At 39.2% G+C, this 26,843-nt stretch overlaps 1 protein-coding gene across 2 annotated transcripts in view; it reads right to left on the bottom strand.

Annotated features, from left to right (window-relative positions):
* Slc2a13 (solute carrier family 2 member 13) overlaps positions 1 to 26,843 on the bottom strand; it is a 265,113-nt gene that overhangs the window by 114,793 nt on the left and 123,477 nt on the right. For both annotated transcript variants that reach the window (XM_060388794.1, XM_060388795.1), the window contains exon 4: positions 2,763 to 2,871. In XM_060388794.1, coding sequence (XP_060244777.1) covers positions 2,763 to 2,871 — 109 coding nt within the window. The remainder of the gene's footprint in view (positions 1 to 2,762; positions 2,872 to 26,843) is intronic.

The raw sequence follows: 26,843 nt of genomic DNA, 5'->3' as shown, positions 1-26,843 counted from the left end.
TCACTGAGCTACATTTCAGAGACCATTTTAAACTGGAATTAAAGTTCATGAAATATACTGAATCTTAAGAAGAATCTGAAAGAATACACACACATGCATGCACACACATGCATGCACATACCACACACACGAACAGACACAAACACACATTCACACACACCTGCATGTATGCCCCCCCACAGAGGCATACACAATTCACACACATGCACACAGCCATGCACACACACCATACACAAGCAGACACACATTTATTCAAACACACCACACACATATTACACACACATGTACACACAAACATATACACATACATGTGCATATGCATACGCATATACATTCACATACATGCACAAATACACACATGCACATGTCCAAGTGCCCAAAACACACACAGACACACACACTGAGGTTAGAAAGAGTAGGAGAAAACACATAGCATGAGAGTCCCTGACTTCTCATTGAGGATAAACTGCCCTGTAGTCTTTACAACACTGATTGACAAGTTGCATGGACTCCGAATAGGAGTGTCGGAAGTATGAGGATAAGCACCAGTTTCTGGTTCTACCATACATATCCAAATCTCTAGATGCTAGAGACAGACATCTTGGTGAAGCTGAGTAGCTGCTTTTCACCCAGTAGTCATGGTCTATGTTCCACTATCATTTATTATTCCTCTTTCTCAGGGTAAAGGATAAAATATGTACTGTGGCATATTACACTTTTTATCAAGTATAGACAATGGTGAGCAAAGCAGAAAAATGACAATCATAAATCATAGGACAAATATCTTCTGATCTCTAAAAAAAAAAGATTTACAAAAATGAATGCTTAATTAAAGATCGAAAACTCTAGTCAGCCCAATTTACACTAGACATAGCAAATGGGTGAAGGGTTGGTTCTTTGACAAGATGAACAAGGTCAATGATACTCAGTTAAATGAGCAAAAAAATCAGAAAATCTAAATTCACAAAGTAAGGACTGTAAAGGGAGACATTATGACAGAACCAATATAGTTCAGAAAAATCATTAGTTATATATTCTGAAAGCTTATATTTCATTAGATTGGAAAATTAAAAAGGATGTGTTTCTAGATGTACCAAAATTAAATTGCTACAACAAAAACAATTTAAGCAGATCTAAAAGTAACAAGACTGGTGAATAAGAAAAGTCTCTCAACTAAAAAAGTCCACTGCTACATTCAACCAGATCATTAAAGAAGAATTGGCAACAATGATTCAAAAGCTATTTAGTCTATGAAATAGAAAGAAAAAGAAAAAAACCCACACTACCCCTTCTACAAATTCAACATTACTCTAGTACGAAATCTAGAATAAGACACAACATAAAAAGAAAGGAAAATTATACAACAGTTACCCTGATTAAAAAAGATTTAAAAATAACCAATACAGTTCTTACAAAAAGCATTCAAGTACATATCAAAAACTTTATGATATTCAAGTCAGTTCACCCAAGAGACACATGAATGGTTCAACATATTCAAGTAAATAAATGATGTATCACACAAATAGACCCAAGAACAGAAATCACATGATTGTTTCTCTGTAAACTGTTAAGAGGAAAAAGTATAGGTTATACATGAAGGTATCTGCATAGGCAAGCACTTTTGGGTACCTGTTTTCGAAAACAAATGAAAAGAGACCCATGGGAGACAAATGGGACATGATGGTGCTAAAAAGCTTCTACACAGCAAAGGAACTTGAGAAAACACACAGAGAGAAACTTTGCCAGTTGCAAATCTAGCATCTAGCATTTATGATGAACTAAGAAAACTAAACAAACAAAAAACAACCAGTCATTAAGTGGGACGCTGAAATGAACAGAAAGTCTATAGACAGGAAAAGTGGCTCAACTTCACTAGCTAGAGGAATGCATTTGTTGACATCACCATTGGAATGGCAGTGATCAAGAAAACCCTTGCATGCAGCTGGGAGAGATGTAAGCTGCTCCAGCCACCACAGAGGTCAGCATGGAGTTTTCTCTGGAATCTACAATATGATCTGATTACGCCACTCCCCTAAAACTGCAAGTGAGTACCTGATACAGATACTTCACAGTGATGTTGACCGTGTTGCATGGGCACAACAGCTAAGCCATGGAACCATCCCAGATGTCCACCAACAGAGAAATGGATAAAGAAAACATCATTTATATACACGACGGAATTTGTTCAGCCATAAGAATAATGAGATTATAATGTCTGCAAGAAAATGGATACAATCAGAGATTATCATATTAAGTGAATTAAGTGAATCTCGGAAAGACACATATCACTTCATTTTTCCATTTGCGAGTCCTAAATTTTATGTAGGTTCATAAAATCCAATATATACAGCTGAAATGAAAGTAGAGACCAAGCTGTCTGGAAAACAAGGGGATATGGTCAGGAATGAGTGTAGTGGATCTGGGGAAAGATTGTGCTCCAACAGCATCGTTACACAATTGCATCCAAACCTCTGTGTAACTCCGTGTAACAAATAAAATTTCAAATGTTACCTTGGGCTATTAAAAAAAAAGTACCAGGTTGCATAATTACAAATTGAATGAGCCATACAGTAACAATAATAAACCAAACACGAAACCAGCTCGAGATTCCAAGCGGTGGATTCTTCACAGTAGTGAAACATACTCAAAAAGGAACCCTCTGCACTCAGTAGAGACGAATCATCGAGAGAGCTCTCTTTTGTCTTCCCTTCGAAACAGCCCCTTCACAGTCTTTCCAAGAGAAAGCCAACAGGGATACGTACATGATGGTGTTGATGCCCGAGAGCTGCTGGAACATCTGTAAACCACATCCCACAACTAACGCTCGGCGAGTTGGGGCGTAGCTCAGCATTCTGCAGATTACAGGTCCAGCTGTTTTTACAAAAGAAGAAAGAAAAGAAAGACCCAGCCATTACTTTTAGCTCTCATTGCAAACCTCTGTGAAATTAACACCACTGGGCATATAAACTTATACAGAAATTTCGGAACAATGTATTACTTCTGAAGCCAGCAGTACTTTTGAGTTGTAATTTCAGAAGTAACAGCAGAGAATTCTGATGATAGCAAGTCATGGGTACTGTTTAGACTCCCATAGCTGAATCTGTCACATATTGTTTTTCCTTGAATCCTTTCCAGTTACAATTACTAATTATGCCTTTTGCTTTTCTACTTTCTCCACAATTAAATATGACTTACATGCATCCACATGGGACCATTTATGAAGTAACTGGCAAAATAAAATAAAATAAAATAAAAACAAAAAAAAACCCCAAAATACCCACAACCACATGAAATGGCATTTATTACAAAAAAAAAAAAAAAGAAACAAAATTCATTATTCTATTGACATCAAGGAATTTAGGCCTGATATTAACCCTGCCTATGGATACAGTGAGTATTATCAAAATGTAGTAAGAAATAAAGAATGCTTATTGTGCATATATACACACATGTATGCAAGTGTTTAAAAAGAGTTGGTTCTAAAGAAGCGTTCAGCGATCATGATAACATATGAAGCAGAGGCTTGTGTGATGCCTCAACCGGTAAAGGCACTTGTCGCCAAGCCATGTTCCATCCTGGGGACCCACATGATAAAAGGAAAGAAATAATGCCTGCAAGTTGCCCTCTGACTGCCACACTTACACAATGCCACACACAAGACACCTCACACACCCTCAGAAATAAGTAAATGTAACAAATATACATAGGGTTTCAAACAGCCTAGATCAGATCTGGACAACTGTGGTATCACAGAGGCCTCACAAGGTGACTGGCCTGTGTCAGAACCCAGCTTCTACTCTCAGAAGGGCTTGCTTCAGCGTGCCAGCTAAAAGTTGATGCGTGCTGAAAACGTTCTCCTTGCTGGGCTGGCTACTACTCGTGGGATCCAGAACATGACTGCTGTTACAGGAGCTGGACTGATCCTGCCAGGATGCCAGCTGCTTAATTAACACACTTTCCCCGAAGGTCCTGCTTCATCACCAAACCCTCAACTACGCCAACGGAATGAAAAATCCAAGTAAATCTCATCATTTCAGTTTTCTGAGAGTCACACATTTCGTTTGCAGAAATGGTAAGGAATGTGTGTCGTCTCCATAATAAATGTTAATGTGGGATGTGGAGCCAGAGCATTAATTAGAACTGAATGCTACGGGGCTATGACTATTCTAACGCATCAAAAATATGGTTAAAATTACAAAACGTGACATATTTCTGTCTCTCAATGTTAAGACATCACAAATCAGCCTAGAGGAGCACCGCTGGTCACCCAAAGCCCAATAAAATGGCAACTCATTTAAAAAGTAGGCTGAGTGAATGCCATATACAAAACTGACAAAGATTCACTCAAGCTATAGGTCAATCAATTGTATCAGAGACGTATGTGAAACAAGCAAAGATCAGGTATCTTAATGTGACAGTGTTGAAACACATATATGGATCACTGCCTGACAGATGGTGGGCTTCTGTGCAAATATAAATTTCTGTAAACAAACTTCAAAAGAAGGTATGCCCACAGCTCTATATAAACACCTACATTTCCTCTAAAGTCAAAACATTTGCTTAAAATATCACTTACCCTAAAATGCTAACTACCCTAAATTTTAGTAATACATTTTATTTTTTTTATTAGTTACACTTTATTCCTTTTGTATCCCCCGATAAGCCCCTCCCTCCTCCCCTCCTGATCCCACCCTCCCTCCCCTTTCTGCATGCATGCCACTCCCCAAGTCCACTGATAGGGGAGGTTCTCCTCTTCTTTCTGATCTTAGTCCATCAGTTCACATCACATCAAAGGTGGCTGCATTGTCCTCTACTGTGGCCTGGTAAGGCTGCTCCCCCCTCAAGGGGAGGTGATCAAATGCAGGCCAATCAGATTATGTCAGAGGCAGTCCCTCTTCACATTACTATGTAACCCAATTGGACTCTGAACTGCCCTGGGCTACATCTGTGCAGGGGTTCTAGGTTATCTCCATGAATAGTCCTTGGTTGGAGTATGAGTCTCTGGGAAGTTCCCTGTGTTCAAATTTTCTTGTTCTGTTGCTCTCCTTGTAGAGTTCCTGTCCTCTCCAGCTCTTACTATTTCCCACTTCTTACATAAAATTCCATTCACTCTGCCCAACAGTTGCCCATCAGGCTCACCATCTGCTTTGATAGTCTGTAGGGCAGAGGCTTTCACAGGCCCTCTGTGGTAGGTTCCTAGTTTGTTTCCTGTTTTCTTAGAAGGTTCCTAGGTTGTTTCCTGTTTTCTTCTTCTTCTGATGTCCATCCTCTTTGCCTTTCCGGATGGGGATTGACTGTTTTAGTTAGGGTCCTCTCTCTTGCTTAGTTTCTTTAGATGCACAGATTTTAGTGGGTTTATCCTATGTTGTATGTCTATATGAGTGAGTATATACCATGTGTGTCTTTTTGCTTCTGGGACAACTCACTCAGGATGATCCTTTCCAGGTCCCACCATTTACCTGCAAATTTCATGATTTCCTTATTTTTCATTGCTGAGTAATACTCCATTGTATAGATGTACCACAATTTCTGCATCCATTCTTCAGTTGAGGGGCATCTGGGCTATTTCCAGCTTCTGGCTATTACAAATAAAGCTGCTACAAACATGGTTGAGCAAATGTCCTTTTTGTGTACTTGAGCCTCTTTTGGATATATGCCCAGGAGTGGTATGGCTGGATCCTGGGGAAGCGCTATTCCTAGTTGTCTGAGAAAGCGCCAGATTGATTTCCAGAGTGGTTGTACAAGTTTACATTCCCACCAGCAGTGGAGAAGGGTTCCACTTTCTCCACAACCTCTCCAGCATGTGTTGTCACTTGAGGTTTTGATCTTGGCCATTCTTATGGGTGTAAGGTGAAATCTCAGGGTTGTTTTGATTTGCATTTCCCTAATGGCTAATGAGGTTGAGCATTTCTTTAAGTGCTTTTCTGCCATTTGATATTCTTCTCCAATGGAACCGAACAGAGGTCCCAGAAATAAACCCACACACTTATGGACACCTGATCTTTGACAAAGACGCCAAAACCATACAATGGAAAAAAGATAGCATCTTCAACAAATGGTGCTGGTCCAACTGGATGTCTACATGTAGAAAAATAAAAATAGATCCATACTTATCACCCTGCACAAAACTGAAGTCCAAGTGGATCAAAGACCTCAACATAAAACCAGACACATTAAATAGGCTAGAGTAAAAAGTGGGGAATACCCTAGAACTCATTGGTACAGGGGACAACTTCCTGAACAGAACACCAACAGCACAGGCTCTAAGAGCAACAATCAATAAATGGGACCTCATGAAACTGAAAAGCTTCTGCAAAGCAAAGGACACCGTCATCAAAACAAAGCGATTGCCTACAGATTGGGAAAGAATCTTCACCAACCCTTTATCTGACAGAGGACTAATATCCAGTATATATAAAGAACTAAAGAAGCTGAAAAGCAGCAAACCAAGTAATCCACTTAAAAAATGGGGAACAGAGCTAAGCAGAGTAATACATTTTAAATGACAACAAAAGCAAATTATACAAACTTTATCTTTGCTATACACAGGTCAAAGACTACCTACTCCTTGTTTAAGAAATCTATAACAATACTCAAAAATGCTGTCACTACTTCCACTATCACAATGTATCATAAACTAATTGGCAGGTAAGGTCATAGGAAAAATACTATAAGAAATTAGGATCAAAGTCTGCCTTGACTTAATATGAAGAGGTTGACTAACACATATTTCTTTTCTAGCTCTTTAGAAAGAAATCTAGATTTTCTTTTTTTCTCTTAGTTTTTGGACTAAACAATAAGCAATGCTAACTTCCTTATTCTACTAGATATTTTTATCAATAAATTTTGATTGGACAGCTGCACATATGATCATGCATAAACAAAATTAAGAATTTCTTTTTGTTAAAGCCATGAGCCTGGTCTTCGATGGCAGCCTGACTGGCTTGATGAATGAAAACCATTAATCTTCATATCACAGAAGCTGAGGTAACAGAAAAAGCTTAAGTGCACTAACTGGCTAGCTGTTCCTAAGTAAAAACTTAAAGTACCCACCTCTATTCCATAGTATATTTATTTTGCTTTGGTCATTAAATATAGTTTGTATATTTAAGAACTTTATGCTTAATTGTTTCAGACACTTGTATCCCGAAAGGCAGAAATTTCTACAGGAAAACTAAAACCAGCTCATAAAGGGAATGAAGCCCTTCAAACATATTTGGCTGTAACAAAGAGACCAGGGAATCAGCCGGCTTTGCTCTGCTCCTTCATTTTAAACATCTCAGACTGCATTACTGAAAAACTCTTTCCTGGTGCCCAGATTTGACATGCGCGCTGCAGCACAGATAAAAGAGACGGTAATACCAGCAGCCCTTCCTACAGATGCATGTGCTGCTGTGATCTTGGCCTGTTGATAGCTGAGTGCTGGAAGACATATTAGGATCTTATTTGTAGTGCCTAAAGCCTCAGCTTTTGGCTTATATTTGAAGCTAAGATGGAATAGGGTTTATCAGTTTTACTTCTCCAAATGAAAACACTAAGAAGCCACCCCCCCAAAAAAAAAATCCATGAGAAAGAGTTTGCTGCCGGGGCAAGTCCTGGAGCCCTGAGTTTTGAGAAGCAAGTGATATGAGCCCTACTATTGGCCCAGTTTAGTGTCTTAGAAAAAAAAAATCTATGCTAAGCATGGGGAGATAAAGCAGATAGATCTGGCAGTATTGAGCTGGACAGGTACCTCAGAATATGGAAGTGGATGCCATGCAGGCTGGAAGGAGCAAAGGACTGGGGAAGAGGGCAATTCGGAGAAGGATGGTGTATCTGGGGTACAATGTCAGGTCCCTCTTAAGTAACTGGTTAGGTATTGATCAGCAGATGTGGGAAACGAGATCCCACTAGTGAGGGAGGAATTGAGAGAATTAGAGAAACCATTCCAGGACTTATCTAGGGCTGGTGACAGCAGCTGCCCTATCAACCAAAGTGAAAAACAACCATGTTCTTGCATTAAGCTTTTACAAAGTTTTAAACTGAAAAAGCAAAACAAAAACAAAACAAAACAAAAAAACCCAAAACTTCAGAAGGGTTTCCTTTAACAATGGCTCAAGTTCTGCTCTATAATGGCCTGAATATCATCTTTAAAAAGGCCTAAGAAAACTTCTATCTTGTCTGTTGTAACGGTGGTGGTTTTGAGACAAGGTTTCATGGAACCAGGAAGGGCCAAGAACTAGCTAAGGCTAGGGACAATCTTAAATTCACGATTCTCTTGCTATAGCCTTCCAAGTGGCTGTAATTACAGGCTTGTGTGAAATAATTCTGGTCTAAGAATTTGGGGAACCAAATTCTGGGTCTTTAGTGTAATAGGCCAGCATTTGCTGTACATACTCAGCACCTAACACAACTTGAAAATATGACTGTTCTTTTCTGCCGACTGAAAAGTACCCTACAGCAAAGATCAACAGTGAAATGTGTAATATCTGACAAAAACTAAAATCACAGGTTTCAAAAGACAGGTAATTACAGTGCGTAAAGAAAATCAGCTTGTCGGGAGAACATACGAAACCTAAGTGTTCATGTATGTACTAACATTATCAAAATGTATGAGACAGTATCTAACACAACTGCCAGGAGAAACAGTTTCTCTCCAGGGTGGATGGAAACAGTCAAGAAGAAGAGATCAACAATTCAATCAACAAACTGTTTTTGCTTTGGGGGATAACTTTGGGAAATGGGTTTTTTGTTTGTTTGTTTGTTTGTTTGTTTAAGACTTATTTATTTATTTATTGAAAAGCCGAGACAGAGATTTTATTCAATGGTCTCATTGAGAAGAGGAAGTGAAAAAGAAATCCAGTGACCATGCCTCCCCAAATACGTCTTTAGGATCTCATCAAAATGTTTGGGTTTGAACAGAGGGTGAGACGTATGTCTAAGTAGGCCTAAATAGTCAGGCCTGTCATCATCTTTGTCTCTGTTCTATGCCTCTTCTGCAAAAGTAGCTGACAAGTTGTCAGAACTGTGTGACTTCTGTTTTTTTAATTATTATTTCATTTTTTTAAATTTAATTTAATTTTATTAATTACACTTTATTCACTTTGTATCCCCCCATAAGCCCCTCCCTCCTCCCCTCCGAATCCTCCCCTCCCTCCCCCTTCTTCACACATGCCCCTCCAAAGTCCACTGATAGGGGAGGTCCTCCTTCTCCTTCCTTCTGATCTTAGTCTATCAGCTCTCATCAGGAGTGGGTGCATTGTCATCTTCTGTGGCCTGGTAAGGTTGCTCCCCCCTCAGGGGGAGGTGATCAAAGAGCAGGCCAATCAGATTATGTCAGAGGCAGTCCCTCTTCCCATTACTATGTAACCTACTTGGACACTAAACTGCCATGGGCTACATCTGTGCAGGGGTTCTAGGTTATCTCCATGAATAGTCCTTGGTTGGAGTATGAGTCTCTGGAAAGACCCCTGTGTTCAAATTCCATTCACTCTGCCCAACAGTTGGCCATAAGTCTCAACATCTGCTTTGACAGTCTGCAGAGTAGAGCCTTTCAGAGGCCCTCTGTGACAGGTTCCTAGGTTGTTTCCTGTTTTCTTCTTCTGATGTCCATCCTCTTTGCCTTTCGGGATAGGAATTGAGCATTTTAGTCAGGGTCCTCCCTCTTGGTTAGTTTCTTTAGATGTACAGATTTTAGTAGGTTTATCCTATGTTATATGTCTATATGAGTGAGTATATACTGTGTATGTCTTCCTGCTTCTGGGACAGCTCGCTCAGGACTTCTTTTACTCGTAGGCAAGTGCCTCCTCTGGCTGACCCCAGGCCCCCAGTATGAGATATCTGGGGAATATCCAATTCCTAGGGTCCATTATCTCAATAGTCTGATAGCCAAAAGGAGAGGCATCAGGGTTAAGACATTTTAATTTTTCTTTATGTGTATGTGTCTACCTGTGTGGGTGTATACCATGTGTGTGAGTGTATGAGAAGTATGTTCCCCGGATCTGGAATTTCAGGTGGATATAAGCTGTCCAATTTGGGTGCTGACAGGTCTCAGGAAATCCAACCTATCCAGAAATGAACTCAAACAGTACTACAGAAATTTTTTTTTTGCCAGCATTCTTCAGGAACTTGTGAAACTGGTTTTCTGCCCAGCCAAAAGGGGTCATCTCCCTTGCCTCTGGCAAAAGGGACATATTGGCTCTCCACTGACATATAGCTGTTGAACTTGTCAGGGTATCAAAGCCAGTGCTGGCCTCCGTGCTCTCTAAGTCTCTCCTCCCAAGAACTTGTTATACATTTCAAAGTTTGCACAATCAACCCCTGGGTCTTCTTGCCTCAGATCCCAACTCTCTATATCCACGGGCCTGTACCACCTACCCTCAACCTAGTCTCTACTTTTTTGCTATCTCCACTACCCCACCCACCGCTCTTCCCTTGGCCCCAGCCTCTATTGCTACCCTCAAAGATAGCCCTGGTCATGTCTGGTATGATTATTTGTTTTGTTTTGTGTGCATACACACTCATGTGTGTGTGCATGCTGTGTGTGTGTGTGTGTGTGTGTGTGTGTGTGTGTGTTTACTCTGCTCTGGACTATTCCAGATGGCTCTGGATATCTTCAGAGCCTAAGAGAGCAGCCGTTTCAGCAATTTTCTTTACTCTGTCCCTTGAATACAGACACAGATCTCCAAAACCCGACCTGTGAACCAGAAATGAGCTATACACACTACTCACGGAGCAAAAAAAAAAAACAAAAAACAGCTATCCTTTAATGTCTTGAAACAGATCTTTAAAGGTAATTTCAATTAATTTAAAAGTAAAAATAATAGCAAACCCCACAAAATAGCAAAGGGGGAAAGAGTTGAACTTTGTGAAACCAGAAGCTGCTTCCTGGAAAAGGTTAATGAATCTGTTAAGTTTCAGTCCAGACTGTGCAGGCTGAATAAGGATTCCTGTGAAACTACCCTGGTACTGAGCTCTGCCCTCAAATGCCCACAAAGTACATGCAGATGGGGACAAGATGAGATTACTCTAGATCACCTGCCCTGTCTGCAGTGGAGAGCTACCAGAAGGTGGGATGCTCGGGACAGGTTGGTGGGAGTCGGGGAACAAACTGACCTAGATAGAAATAGGCTGGAACACTGGCTGCCATCAAAGTGGGAAAATCAAGGAACAGATTGGCTCCCTCAGCCTGTGGAGTGAGAATAGGCCTAATGATGCCTTCATTTCGACCCAATCAAAGTGGTTTGCAACTTGTGTTCACCCAGAACCGTGAAACAACAAATTTCTACTTCTGAAAATAGCTTGAATTTTATGTATGTGTGTATGTATATATGCATGTATGTACATATGTATGCATGTGTGTTTGTCCATATGTGTGGCTCTATATGCCATGGCATGCATGAGGAGGTCAGAGAACTGTTGGCAGTAGCTGTTTCTCTCCTTCTACCAGTAGGTTCTGGAGATGAAAGACAAGTTAGCAGGCTGAGGCATGGTGTTAGGCTTTTACCCAATGAGCTGTCTATCTTGCCAGCTCAAAATTTCAACTTCTGTAGCCTGTGTATAACAGACGTTCTTAAGATAACCCTCTGTGTGGATCTTGTTCCCTTAGACTGTGTTTACCCCCTTGAAAGGAATGTCTCTACTCCCCCAAGGAATGACATGGACAAAATGTTTCCTCCTCTCTCCTAGGCCATGAAGATTAGTGAGCTCAAGGGCATTATGCAAACAGCCTTGACATCTTCTGTATCCTGAGCATATCTGGTGATCCTGATAAACACTCTGTGATTTTCATTGTTTCTCTGTCCCTGCTCTGAACCCTGAGCTGTCTTAGAATAAGAGCTGCACAGCATGTCAGTAAAGCATTCACTCTGGTGCAGCATTGCCTAGACAGCTCTGGTCCTAACTTTCTAATTAGATGTTAGTTCCTTGACACCAGTCACTGGCAGGTTGTGATATGCTTTGTAAGCTACCAACTTTTTGGGAATTTGTTGCAGCAACCACTGGAGACTAATACACAGACAAATATGAGAGAAGATATATTATGACCAGTATCAGAAATAAAAGAACTGAACTCAAAATAATCAGTAAGAGATTAAGAAAACATTAGGAGTGATTTTATGGCATCAAATACATCATCTTAAAACAATAGAGAAATTCTCCAAAATATGAAACCTTCAACGTTCAGAGAGAGCCGAGTATTGAGACCTCTAAGTTATGAAAAAATAATTTATTAAAACTGTCAGAGGACTGGAACATGGCACAGAGGTTAAGAACACTTGCTGTTCTTCCAAAGACTCTGAGCTCAGTTCCCATGGCCATAAGCAGCTCCCGGAATCTGCCATACTCTTCTGGCCTTTATGGGCAGTTACAGGTATGACATATACTCACAAAGACACAGAAACACACACTGACACATTCACAGTTATAAATAGACACAAAATACACACACATAATCACATACATACACACATACATATATAAACATATATGAGCTCATACATACACATACATGAACATGCATTCATATAAACATACGTATTCATACATGTATGTTTATATGTATGCATGTTCATGTGTTATGTATGTGTTCATATATATGTATGTTCATATCTATGTTTTATGTGTTCATACAAACATGTATACACAAATAAACACACATGTACAATACACACAGATACACATACACACGCACACACACACATACACACACACAGCTTGTCCCTTAGTTCAAGAATCCTTTTCGTTTTCAGGTTATGTTCCTTATCCCTTATCCATACTGAATTTGATGGGTGTTTGGCACAGATTTTGCCACTGTTTCATCATTTTAGTTATTCCTGCACTTAGTTCAGGATCAAGCATATAGACCACAGTCAATAACTATTTGCTTAATAAATATGAGGAAGGAAGAAAGGGAGAGGAACAAAACAAAAACCAAAACCTCCAGGCAGATACCGTTGCTGAGAACTTGTGGATGGAGAGACCTGAGCGCATTCCAGGCTGCTAAACAATGCCGTGGTTGATTACAGGCTCCGCTAAGTCTTGAGCGCACCATGCTGCTCTCCTCCTCAGCAGGACCAGATGATGTTTGTCATTACAAGCTGGCAGCTGGCACACGTTCTATTTGGAATAATACGATGCTGCTATTGATAAATCCAACCCATGTGGTGCAATCATGCCTTCACAGTCTGGCATTTATGCCAATACATTTTGAAATCCTGCAAAGCAATCAATTTGCCAAGATGCTGTAATGGGCCGGTTTCTATAAGTGCATGCAAGTGAGTCACTGTAATGAGGGTCCAAATGCAATCTCTGTGTTAATCTATACATTATTATTTCAGGTTGCTAAAGTAAATGCTTTTTTTCTACTTGTGAGAACAGATAATGACATGGCTTACCACTATTGAAATACTATTTTCCTGAAAGCTTGTATTATTACTACCAAGAATTCTTTCTAAACTGTGTAACACTTTCTTAGTCAAGAGCAACTAAATAAAAGAAATGGGCATAAATTTATTCTCCATCCCAGTAATTTTCACATGTAAAACTTTAGAATTTTTTTTAACAGCCATGGCGGGGGAAAGATGTATTGAGAGCTACTGCTCAGAAAACCATTCCTGAGCAAAGAAAGTGTCATTTTTAAATACGCAACTTTCTTAAAAGACTAGACATTTTAGCTTCTCGGCAAAGCAATCTTCAAATGAAAAGACAGAAATTTTCAACCTGCTAGCATATGGAATCTATTTTCACAAACTATCATTCTTAGTAATGAGGTAAAAAGATTTGTTAACCTGTCTAATTTTTAAAAAATGGTATTTCACATTAGAATATAAGACTGCACTTGACTCACACTTGAGAACAGTGGATTGGCCATGGCCATGTTGAACAGTTCAGTCTCTTCAGTCAGGGAAAAGGACGGTTGAATCCACCTCAGCTATCCAGCATCTATGTGATGGGCCTGCCTTCTGCTGAACAGCACGTACCGTCTAGATGATGACTTCTATTGCAAAGGCATGAGACTGTGTGTGTTTGTGTGCGCGTGCACGCATGCATATGTGTGTCTGTGTATGAGTCTGTCAGTCAGTCTGTCTTTGTGTTGGCAATTAAACGTATGTGGACATATATACCACCCTAACTCTAACCATATAAAATTGCTTCCTCTTTTAGTTTTCTGGAACAGTCCCACTAGGACTGAATACAACTTGAAAGACTAAAAACCTTCAGTCAATTGCTGAGGGTTACCTAGTTCAGTAGCCTACAAATGTAGTAATCCAAGACAGGGTAACAGTGAATTTAAGGACAACCTGAATTACATAACAGACCCTATGTCAAAAATAAAATAAGATGGAAAAAATTCCATGCTACCCTTCTCTGTCAGAAAATAAACAACTGCACTTTTAGAGTTTCACAAGAATAAATAAAATAATTTTATGAGTATGAAGAACAAGTAAAATATAAGACTGTGGGAATCAAGAACTGATCTCAATATAAAAAATAAAGATTGATGCGGTGGTGCACCTGTGCAATCCCAGAACTTCGGAGGCAGAGGCAGGCAGATCTCTGTGAGTTTGAGGCCAGCCTGGTCTATAAAGCCAGTCCAGGACAGCCAAGGCTACACAGAGAAACCCTGTCTCAAAACAAACAAACAAACAAACAAACAAACAAAAAACAAACAGACTTGGCAAAGTGATTGCCTCACATAGGGCAGAGTGATGCCCTAAGTTCAATTCCAAGAACTACTGAAAACAAGTAAAAATAACTACATTTATGTTATACTTATCACAATACTTCTAAACAAGATGCTAATAAACTATAAAATAAGAACAGACGATAAATTTACCATATTTGTGCTAGATACCATAAGGAATCAGTTCTACCTAATTTGTTGATACAATTCAGATGGCATTGATGTCTTTAGATAACATAAAACTCCCTCACGCCCACCCCCATTACTTGCTCAGCCCGCTTTCCTATAGAACTCAGGACTTCTCCCCAGGGCTGCCACCACCCGCAATAGGATAGGTCATCCGACATCAATTACTAACTAAGAAAATGCTCTGCAAGCTTGCCTCCAGCATGATCTTACATAGGCATTTTCTCGGTTGAGGTTTCTTCCTCTTGGATGACTATAGTTTTTGTCAAGTTGACATAAATCTAGCCGGCACACTCCCTCTGGCTTTCACAGATTCCGTTGAAAAGACAGGTGTTATTCTGTTCAGTCTGTCTTTGTGTGTAACAAGATCTTTCTTCCTCTCTGATCTCAATATTCCTTCTTTGCTCTGTATGTTTAATGTTTTGATTACTATGTGATGTAGAGTGTTTCCGTTTTAGCCCATTCTATTTGGCTTTCTGTGTGCTTCTTGTACCTTTGTAAACATCTCTTTCGTTAGATTTCAGGATTTTTTTTCTATGGTTTTGTTGAAAGTTTTTTTTTTTTCAATTTCTTTACATGGGTTTCCATGGGTTTCTTCTCCTCGTGTGTCTATTATTCATAAGTCTGAGCTTCAAATAATGTCATATATATCTCCTTATGTTCTGTTCCTGGTTGCTTATGGGTTCTCTCCCTTTTCTTTTTATATTTAACTTTCCACTACCTTGTCTTCCAAATCTAATTTCTCTTTTCTACTTGATCTTATCATTTGGTGATATTTTCCTCTGAGATCCTTGTTTAACTTCCTGAGACTTTCATTTTGAAAGTTTTATTTCACTTTGGCTTTTCTTCAGAGATTCTCTTTATTAGTTTCATTATTTCATCCAACTGTTCATTTGGGTTTTCTCATCCCTCATTCGGGCATTTTTTAAAAATATCCCCTTAGAGTTCCTTGAATAAATTCATAATCTCTGTTTTGAAGTCATTGTTCTGTCTGTTAGCTTGGTTGCTTTTCTCAGTGAATATTACAATGGGGGTGATAACTTCTGGAGAAGGCAAACAAGAAATACATATAGACAGAGAAACACATGTTTGCACACACAGAAATCCTGTAAAAACACAAAACTGGAAACCATAATATCTGTACAAAGAATCCGTAAAGGGCTGCAAAAAAATGTCCTGGCAAAGCATTATGAGGCAATGAATCCCCAAATATCCCACTGCATTAATTCTGTTTTGTCCATCTACTGCTGAGCACAGGATACCCACTGAGACCCCACTGGAGAAAACAAATTTTTCCTTTAAGAGAAATTACCAATTGAAGATAGCTTTTGGGCTAGGGATGGAAACTTGTGTTCACCTCCCCTCTCGGCACAGGCACTCTTTCTGGTGCAGACCCAGGAAGGCCCTGTGCATCCTGCCACAGTCATTGTAAATTCGTGTGTGCGCTGGTTCTGATGTGTTTAGAAGGACTTGTTTCCTTGCTCTCTTCCATCCCCTCTAGTTATTACAATCCACCCCACACTTCTCCAGGGTTCCCTGAGTCCTGAGGGAAGGGATGTGGTGATGACATCTCATTTAGGATTGAGTGTTCCAATGTCTCTCACCTTCTGCACGTTGCCCATCTGTGGGTCTCCGAATCTGTTCCCATCTACTGCAGGTGAAAGCTTCTCTGATGATGGCTGAGCAAAGCACTAAGCAATGAGCATAGCAGAATGTAGTTAAGAGTATGTTATGGCTCTGTTCCTTCAGTAAAACAGTAATATTTGGTGTATCCCCTAGGTTCTGGACCTATCTGGTCTCAGCTTCTTGGCCACCCAAGCAGTATCAAACATGAGTTTCATCTCATAATCTGGGCCTTAAACACAATCATATTTTGGTCGGTTCCTCCCCAAAATTCCGTGCCACTATTGCACTGTTACATCCTGCAGACAGGTCAACATTGTAGATCAAAGATCTGTACCTGGGTCGATGCTTACCTTTCTCTTTTGGTAGGATGAAAAGTACCTCCCAGGGCGAGGAACACTAGTCAGTAGGAATGAAGGCTCTGTATAGACACTGGCTCAACTTCTCTGTGCCCTTTAGCCAGAGGAACCGTCTTACAGTCAGCAATAACCTGGGTTGTTTGGTTTCCATGGAACTTTCAACAGGTTTAGAGGTGACGTATTCCGAGAACTTGAGGTTCATCTCTGATCCTCCTAATTTGGGTTCTCTCTTTATTTTGGTTAGTTGGGCCAACAGTCATTCAATCTTATTTGTCTTCTTCAAGAAGTAACTCCTATATTTGTTGATTCTTTGTATTATTTTCTTTGTTTCTATTTAAGTAATTTATCCTCTGGTTTTTATTATTCCTTCACACCTACTGGAGATGGATTTGGATTGTTCTTGTTTTCAAAAGATCTTGAGAAGCATCATTAAATTCTTTATTTGTACCATTTCTTTTTCTTTTTCTTTTTTAAGTACAGGTAGTTAGAGCTAACATTTCCCTCTTTGTACTGCATTTAATGTATCCCAGATTTTTGTTGTGTTTCCAATCTTTATTTAATTATAGGATTTAATTTTTTCCTTTTTCTATTCTTTAACCATTCATCATTTAGTAATGTGTTGTCTCTGTGAGCTTATATAATTAGTGAAGATTAGTTTGCTGGTGATTTTAAACTTTATTGGAGTGGTAAGTTTTTTTTTTTCTTTCTTCTTCTTTTTTAAATATTTGAACTCTTATTTTGTGTCCTAGTATGTGTTCCATTTAAGAAAGGTTTCCATGGTCTCCTGAAGAGAATGTATATGAGATAGAATTGTTTTCCAATCTGTTTAAGACCATTTGATGTGTAATCACTTAATTTTGAAGTTTCTCTTTTAACCTGTGTTTTTCATGGTGTCTTGCATTTCCTACGTATTCCTTTCGTATGCTCTGAAAAATATTTTTCATGTTCTTTGACTGACTGGTCCAATTCCTCTACTTTATATTGAAGTCTTGACATTCTATTTTCTAATTAATTCATTCTACTTGTAAGTTTTCCCCTGAGTTTTCTGAACCTTACTCAGTTTTTTTTTTTTTTTCAATTAGGCCTTCATTTCAACTTGAATTCTGATCAGTATTTGTATCTCTTTACTGAATTGCATTTTCATAGTGATCCATTACTATGAAAATCTCTCTACATTCTAAGATACCGGAACTTTTGCTGGCCCACACAGCCACAGTTAACAACATACCCTGAGGTTACCTAAGACTTGACCGACCACTATCCTCTTATGTACTAAGCATTACCTGCCTCTAAGAGAACAACATAACAATGAACTTTCCTTGTCTTGGATTTCCAAAGTAATCAGTTTTTACAACTTAAGCCAATGTATAGCTGTAATCTTAAGTTACATATTCTTCCACAAAATGTGTGTTTGTGTGTGTCTCTGTGTGTGTGTGCACTGTAGCAATCATTTATTGAAAGCAACAAAGATTAGGCAGGAATCTTAGATAACAAATATCCACCATAAATGTTCGAAGCATTTGGATATTACCTGATAGCACCTGTTTGGTTCTTGTGTCAGCTTCAGTCAATAAATTTTCAATCCCTTGTAAAACACTGTTAAATAAATACAGAGGAAATGGCTTTTGCTAAGGACATGCAGACACACAGGGACACAGACACATATGGGGCAGATTTACCAGACCGAATTCAGGCACGCACAGATTCAGACTTATAGACACAGTTTGTGGGCAGTGAAAGGCACAGGGAGAGAAGTAGGGAGTTCAAATCTGGATTTGCTAATAGTAAAAGTACTCCAAAAGGGAAGTGCTTTGATTTCCCCCCTTAATGTAATATATGCACATTTTTTATACTCTGAGGTTTTTATTAATAGGTTTAAACTCATTAATTAAACTCAGGAATTTGATATCCTTTCTTTAATATCCTTTTTAAAATATTTATTCATGTCTTCTTTAAATTCCTTAAATTCTTTGACCAAAGGTATGGTCATCCTTTTAAATTCTGTATCCCAGAGAATCATCTAGATAATTCTCAGAAGGTAACATTTTTATAGGACTAGTGAGCTGGGAAGGGAAAGTCATACTGTCTTGTCCTTTCACAGTATTTCTGCTTTTGTGATGTGACCTGGACATATGAATTTCCTTTCTCCTTTGGGTATCTGATGTGAGAGTCTAAGCTGCCTCAGGCTGCCTAGTCGTGCCTAGCAATAGGTTTGGTATCACATACAGGATTGGTTCTGAGCAAAATCCCCAAGAGAAGCTAGCGCATGAGCTAGGAGTCTGGTGACAGGCCTGGGATTGTGGGACATGCACATTGGGGTCAAATGTGTTTATCTGTCATTGTTCACATAATAAATGTTAAGCACAAAATTAAAATTATAACCATGGAGTTTACAGTGGCACAAACTGGAAAGCAAATTTAAGGTTGTCGCACAGTGGTAGAGCTAATTCAGACTGGGTAGATTTTACCCTGCTGTGCACCGCCCCCCTTCACCCCTTACACCACCAAAAAAATTGCAGCTCAATAGTTGCTGGTAATTATTTTTAACAGTAGAATACTTTCTTTCTTAAAGATAAGATCTCTGCCATCTGATGTGAACCCCCTCCACACTTATATCGCCTCCCAAACATTTATTTTACTGTTTTATTAATTACAATTTATTCACTATGTATCCCAGCTGTTGCCCCCTCCCTAGTCCCCTCTCAGTCCCTCCATCCCTCCCTCTTCTCCTCCCATGTCCCTTCCCCAATCCACTGATAGGGGAGGTCCTCCTCCCCTTCCATCTGACCCTAGCCTATCAGGTCTCATCAGGACTGGCTTGCATTGTCTTCCTCTGTGGTCTGGGAAGGCTGCTCCCCGCTCAGGGGGAGGTGATCAAAGAGCCGGCCACTGAGTTCATGTCAGAGACAGTCCCTGTTCCCATTACTAGGGAACCCACTTGGACACTGAGCTGCCACATCTAAGCAGGGTTCTAGGTTATCTCCATTCATGGTCCTTGGTTGGAGTATCAGTCTCAGAAAAGACCCCTAGGCCCAGATTTTTTGATTCTGTTGTTCTCCTTATGCAGCTCCTGTGCCCTGCAGGTCTTCCATCTCCCCTTTCTTTCATAAGATTCCCTGAACTCTGCCCAAAGGTTAGCTATGAGCCTCAGCATCTGCTTTAATACCCTGGTGGGTAAAATGTTTCAGAGGCCCTCTGTGGCAGGCCCCTGTTTTCTCCCTCTTCCTATGTATGTCCCGTTTGCCTTTCTGAGTGAGGATTGATCATCTTACCCTGGGTACTCCTTACTGATTAGCTTCTTTAGGTGTACAGATTTTAGTATGTTTATCCTATATTATATGTCTAATATCCATGTCTAATATGTCTAATATATATCTAATATCCATGAGTATATACCATGTGTGTCTTTCTGCTTCTGGGATACCTCACTCAGGATGATCATTTCTAGATCCCACCATTTGCCTGCAAATTTCATTATTTCCTTGTTTTTAATTGCTGAGCAGTATTCCATTGTGTAAATGTACCACAGTCTCTGTATCCATTCCTCAACTGAGGGACATCTGGGTTGTTTCCAGATTCTGGCTATTACGAATAAAGCTTCTATGAACACGGGTGAGCAAATGTCCTTGTTGTATACTTGGTATGTGCCTAGGAGTGATATAGCTGGATCTTGAGGTAGCATTATTCCTAATTGTGTGAGAAAGCACCAGATTGATTTCTTAAGTGGTTGTACAATTTACATTTCCACCAGTAATGCAGGAGGGTTCCCTTTCTCCACATCCTCTCCAGCATGTGTTGTCACTTGAGTTTTTGATTTTAGCCATTCTGATGGGTGTAAGGTGAAATCTCAGGGTCATTTTGATTTGCATTTACTTGATGACTAATGACGTTAAACGTTTCTTTAAGAGTTTCTCTGCCATTTGATATTCTTCTATTGAGAATTCTCTGTTTAGTTCTGTACCCCACTTTTTAATTGGATTACTTGATTTATTGTTATTTAACTTCTATATATATTGTGGGTATTAGCCCTCTGTCAGATGCAGGGTTGGTGAAAATCCTTTCCCACTGTGTAGGCTGTTGTTTTGTTCTAATTACAATGTCCTTTGCTTTACAGAAGCTTTTCAGTTTCATGAGGTCCCATTTATTGATTGTTGATCTTAGAGACTGTGCTGTTGGTGTTATGTTCAGGAAGTTGCCTCCTGTGCCAATGAGTTCAAGGGTCTTCCCCACTTTTTTTTTTCTAACAGGTTTAGTGTGTCTGGTTTTATGTTGAGGTCTTTGATCCTCTTGGACTTCAGTTTTGTGCAGGGTGAAAAGGATGGATCTATTTGTATTTTTCTACATGTATGGCCAGAAGCACTTAGTTAAGTAGGCAATGCTTCAGACCAGTCAATACTGAAATGCAGTTTTCTCATATCATTAAGATAGTGCATTAGTTTAAATTTATGTTGCTGTTTTTAGCATAAAGAATTGATCATCTTTACTGGAGACAGAACTAGACATATCTGGTTAAAAACTCATCTTGTAACATTTTGTAAAGCTGAAAAGCACAGAGATAACCATATGAGGGGGGAGAGTCTTGTCAATGTGAATACATTACTCTTGTAAACTATCTGTGATTCTACATGGGAGTAAAGCGATTTTTATAATTTACCCACCAAAATTTTAATTTCAGAAACAGATTCTGGCAAACTCTAAGTTAAAGAGGTAAAGACAGACATTGGTGAGGCTCCATGGCTTGGAAAACACAAGGTCGACTCAAAGCAATGCAAAGAATTGTGACAAATTTCAATGGCCTTTTTTAAATAATTTTTTTTATTTTTTTATATTAATCACAGGTTATTTACTTTGTATCCCAGCTGTAGCCCCCTCCTTCATTCCCTCCCAATCTCACCCTCCCTTCCTTATCTCTTCCCTGCCCCTTTCTAAGTCCACTGATAGGAGAGGTCCTCCTTCCCTTCCATCTGACCCTAGCTTATCAGGTATCTTCAGGACTGGCTGCAATGTCTTCCTCTGTGGCCCTGCAAGGCTTTTCCTCCCTCGGAGGGGTGTGTGTGTAAAAGAGCCAGCCACTGAGTTCATGTCAGAAATAGTCCCTGTTCCCATTTCTAGGGTACCCACTTGGATACTAAGCTACCTTGGGCTACATCTGAGCAGGGGTTCTAGGTTATATCCATACATGGTCCTTGGTTGGAGAAACAGTCTCAGAAAATACCTCTGTGCCTGTCCTCTCCAGGTCATACTAACTCCCCCTTCTTTCATATGATTCCCTGCACTCTGCTAAAGGTTTGGTTATGAGTCTTAGCATCTGCTTTGATACACTGCTGGTAAAGTCTTTCAGAGGCCCTCTGTGGTAGGCTCATGTCTTGTTACTTGTTTTTTCCTACATTCATAAAAGAAAAATTATTAAAGCTTAAATCACACATCGATTCCAACACCTCAATAGTGGAAGACTTCAACATCCCACTTTCACCAAGGGACAGATCATTTATACAGAAGCCAAATAGGGAAATAAAGGCACTTACAGAGGCCCTAATTCAAATGGATCTAATAGATGTCCACAGAACTTTTCATCCAATCAAAAGACTATACCTTCTTTTCAGCACCTCATGGAACCTTCTCCAAAAGAGACCACAGAGTTGGTAAAAAAGTAAGCCTCAACAGATACAAGAAGATTAAAATAATCCCCTGTATTCTATCTGACCACCATGGACTAAAGCTGGACCTCAACAAAAATTGAAATAGCAAAAAGCCTATATGCACATGGAAACCAAACAACTTGCTACTCAATGACAGCTGGGTTAAGGAAGAAATAAAGAAAGAAATTAAAGACTTCCTAGAATTCAATGAAAATGAAGTTACAACATACCCAAATTTATGAGACACAATGAAAGCAGTGCTCAGAGGAAAATTCATAGCACTGAGTGCCTTCAAGAAGAAATTTGTAACATCTCATACAAGCAACTTAATGGCCCAACTGAAAGCCGTAGGGGGGGAAAAAAAGAAGCAAATACACCTAAGAGGAGCAGAAGGCTGAAAATAATCAAACTCAAGGCTGAAATCAATTAGAAACAAATAAAACTATTCAAAGAATCAATGAAAGCAAGAACTGGTTCTTTGAGAAAATCAACAAGATAAACAAATGCTTAGCCAAACTAACTAAAAGAAGAGAGAAATTATCCAAATCAGCAAAATCAGAAATGAAAAGGGGGATATAACTACATACACTGAGGAAATCCAAACAAATCATTAGGTCATACTACAAAAGCCTATATGCCACAAAATTTGAAAATCTGAAAGAAATGGACAATTTTCTTGATAGATTCCATCTACCAAAATTCAGTCAAGATCAGGTAGAAAAATTGAATGGCCTTTTTACTATAAGGGCAATGCTGAGTTCTTGGCCAAGGGAGAGTTATGTTCTTCAGGATCATACCAAAAGATTTAAGACACATATGCAAACCATTGCATTTGAAACAGTTCATTACAGAACAAATAACCACAACCACATGAAAGGGCAGGAAGGAACGAAGGCATTCTCACAGAACATTCATCATTGTTAATTTTAGGCAAATGGAATAACCCTTCAGTGCCCAGATTAAAACTAATCTTGGAAGTAAACTGATAGGTTGCAAAGGCACAATCTCATTTGAAGCAGAGCTTGCTTACTCACAATGAGGGTCTTAAAATCTCCCTTTTTCTTCTGTATGAGTATACACAGATGTCCATATATGAATATGAAAAGCATATACATATGTATTTCTGCACATAAGCGCCCATACGGATAGGGTGTAGTGACAATGACCATCAATACAGAATCTTATTATTGAGGATATAGACATCTGGACACCATTCTCCTTACATTGACGAGGAACACAAAGCATCTCTGAAGCAAAAATTTCTTCCAAATTTTTACAATTCTGTGCCTTTAAGGAAAGCACATTTCAACTCATAAACACAAGCCCATCTATCTAGATGCTCAGAACACAAATCAAACTGGTAGAACCTCAGTGGAGAACATTCCTATTGGTTACCCCTTAAGCATTCCCACTTAATCTATGTTGATCGCTTAGCACAGGCTAGCTCATATCTACACTGATATGTGATTGTACTGCATACAACCAATAGTAAAAAATACAAAGCTATTTTACCAGATGCCTGTACTTTAAGTTTCTGTGGACATCTAACCTTATTTTCTTTGCATTTTTAGTTTTTTTCGTTGTTTTCATTAGGCATTTTATTTTAATCTCCCAGGCATGGAACAAAGCTTAATTTTACTTGATATGGTTTGTGTTGCACTTCCAGATAAATATGGCTCTCTAGGGATGAGGTCAGTACTTTAAAATCTACATATGGCAGTTTTATTTTGGGGCATGTCTGCAGTCACCATATGGCCAATGGCAATTTGTGAAGGGAGTCAGGATGTATCTATTTAAAATACTGACTAAAACTGGAGTTTCCACTCAGAAATACTCTCATACAGCCTTTTCTGAATGTTATATCTTATTGTGATTTGTAAAAATTCAATCTGACCACTGTAAAAATATATGACAAAATAAATTTTAATTTTTTTCATTGATTAAATCCTTGTAATGGATGTGTGTGAACCCAAGAGATATGTAACCACTATATAATACTAGAGATAAATAAACCATCCACTTTCCTATCCTATTTGTTCTCAACTTATATATGTTATAGATTAGTCTAGCTCATGATCTAGTTTCTTATGATCATTTGATTATTCAATTTACAAAGAAGAGAAGCAGTGACTAAACATCTCTGATATAGAAAATATCTGTCCTCTAAAGTCCTTTAGGACACCAGGATTCTACACCTATTGAATAAAACTTTTTTATTCAATAACTCTTTTACACATTAAAAATACATGGGTCCTTATATGAAACAGACATGATGTGATTATTATGCAGGAGCATATGAATAGCATGGCTATTCTAAATAATTCCCATTCATTATTCATCAAGTTACTATAAATGTTTTAGGAAAATGGTGATGAACAATTTTTCTAGCATTTCCTAAAAAGTGCTATTCATAAAGGTTCTATTTAGATCACTGGTATAAAGCCCATTGACTTTATTATTACATGTCCATTTAGTTTTTCAATGCAAAGAAATGAAAAAACATGACATCTGAGGGAGTTCAATAGTGTTACAAAGAATCAAAATTATTTCTAATGAAATAAATAACTAACATTTAATATGCTCAAGGTGTATTAGTCAAGATTCTTATCTATCTATCTATCTACCTAGCTATCTAGACATAGATTATAGATTATAGATATAGAAAGGGGATTTATTAGATGGCTTACAATCCAAAAGTGACTGCCAACCAATGGAATGCTCAAGAATATAGTAGTTGTTCAGTCTGGCATTAGATGCAGGAAAAAAAAATCCAACACCAGAATAAATATCTATTCCTGTGAGGACAGAGTGCTGTCTTTTCCATGGAGGAAATGGTTCAACGTAGTCAACCTGCAGCCATGTCACTGGCTGGTCACCCCGAAGAATGGCGTCATATCTGGAGCTTGGTGTGGTTCTCTACTGTTGGCAGATTTGGCACTACCCAGCCTCTGTAGCCATGTCAGCCTTGGTGAGTGGCAGTCCATGTTGTGAAGCCCACACATAACGAGGCCAACTGTTCCCAGAATGGGTCATCCTATCTGCCTGATTACTGAACTCTTCCTCTGCTGAAGTCACCTTTTGATGGGCATTTACACGGGATACAATTATCTTCACATCCTTCCCCCACTTGGAGGGCTTTCTCCACATATGTCTTCCCTAGACTTGCACTTAAATGAATTAGCAAAGAGACTAAGCTCTTAATATAGGGTACACCCTCTTATGAACTACACTTTCTATGTCCCCTTTAGCAGTTTGTTTAGCCTTTAGTCTAGTTACAGGGAGATTCAACTGTTAGTTGGAGAAACATCAGCATTGTCGGGCCTGCCACCTCCTTCACTGCGGACTTAGCAGACACTGAGGGATTAGCTTCCTCAGCTAAGGATGGAAAGGGCGATATTTCAGGGAGTGGGGATGGAATTTTGCCCAGGGTGAAGAAATTGTTGCCTAGGGGGAAATAAACCCTTGAAAGTCTGATAGTTCAAAGTTCTCAGCCTCACTGGGGTCTTTCCATACATCTCCATGCCAAGGATCCCATTCTTCACAGGATCCCATTCTTTGCCAATTAATGTGCTTTAACTGCTGGCACATTAGGAGTTGAATTTGCTGAATAAAACCACCAGTCTTAGAGTGAGGGCCTCTGTTGGATTTTGGCAGTTTGAGCTCTCTGCCTGTTGGAGGGATGATTCTCTTCCAGGGCACACGTGGAAACCTTCTGATGGTTTCCGAATATCAGGAACTGGTCAGTTTTATCACTGAGTTCATTGTTGTCCTTTACCCCTTCACTATATTCTGAGATGGTAGAAGTTGGTTAGTTTTTATTTATTTTTTTATATTAGTTACAGTTTATTAACTTTGTATCCCAGCTGTAGCCCTCTTCCTCATTCCCTCCCAATCCCACCCTTCCTCCCTCATCGCCTTCCTGCGAAGTCGGTCAGTTTTATCACGGACTGCATTCTTTTCCTTCATCAAGTTACCCAGAGATGCTAGGAGCAACCAACCAGCATCATCATTTTCCTTAATTTTCTATCAATTGTCAACAGTTTTATGCACAGAGTCACCAAATCCATTGCCTCTCATAATTAGTAAATCAGGATTATCAAATCTATTTGTCTTCTAAAGTTTGTAAAATAGTTCACACCACTGGCTCTTGGGAGCTTTTAGGAGAGGCTTCAGTATCTGGGAAGGCTTCAGTAACCATAGGTGTTGGCAAATTGAGAAGTCCATTCTAGATCCTTTAAAAAAGAATTCATTCTTATAAAGGAAACTTTTCGCCTTTTTCAATTCTTGTCTCAGAGGCTTACTGCCTCCTTCTGTGAATATAGGCCTAGGTGGAAGCTTTTAGCTTGCATACAATCTAACCTATACCTAGAATGT

This window comes from Meriones unguiculatus, chromosome 8 (assembly GCF_030254825.1).
Source record: "Meriones unguiculatus strain TT.TT164.6M chromosome 8, Bangor_MerUng_6.1, whole genome shotgun sequence".
In the NCBI taxonomy this organism is placed as follows: Eukaryota; Metazoa; Chordata; class Mammalia; order Rodentia; family Muridae; genus Meriones; species Meriones unguiculatus.
This window is presented reverse-complemented; position numbering and strand designations above follow the sequence as displayed.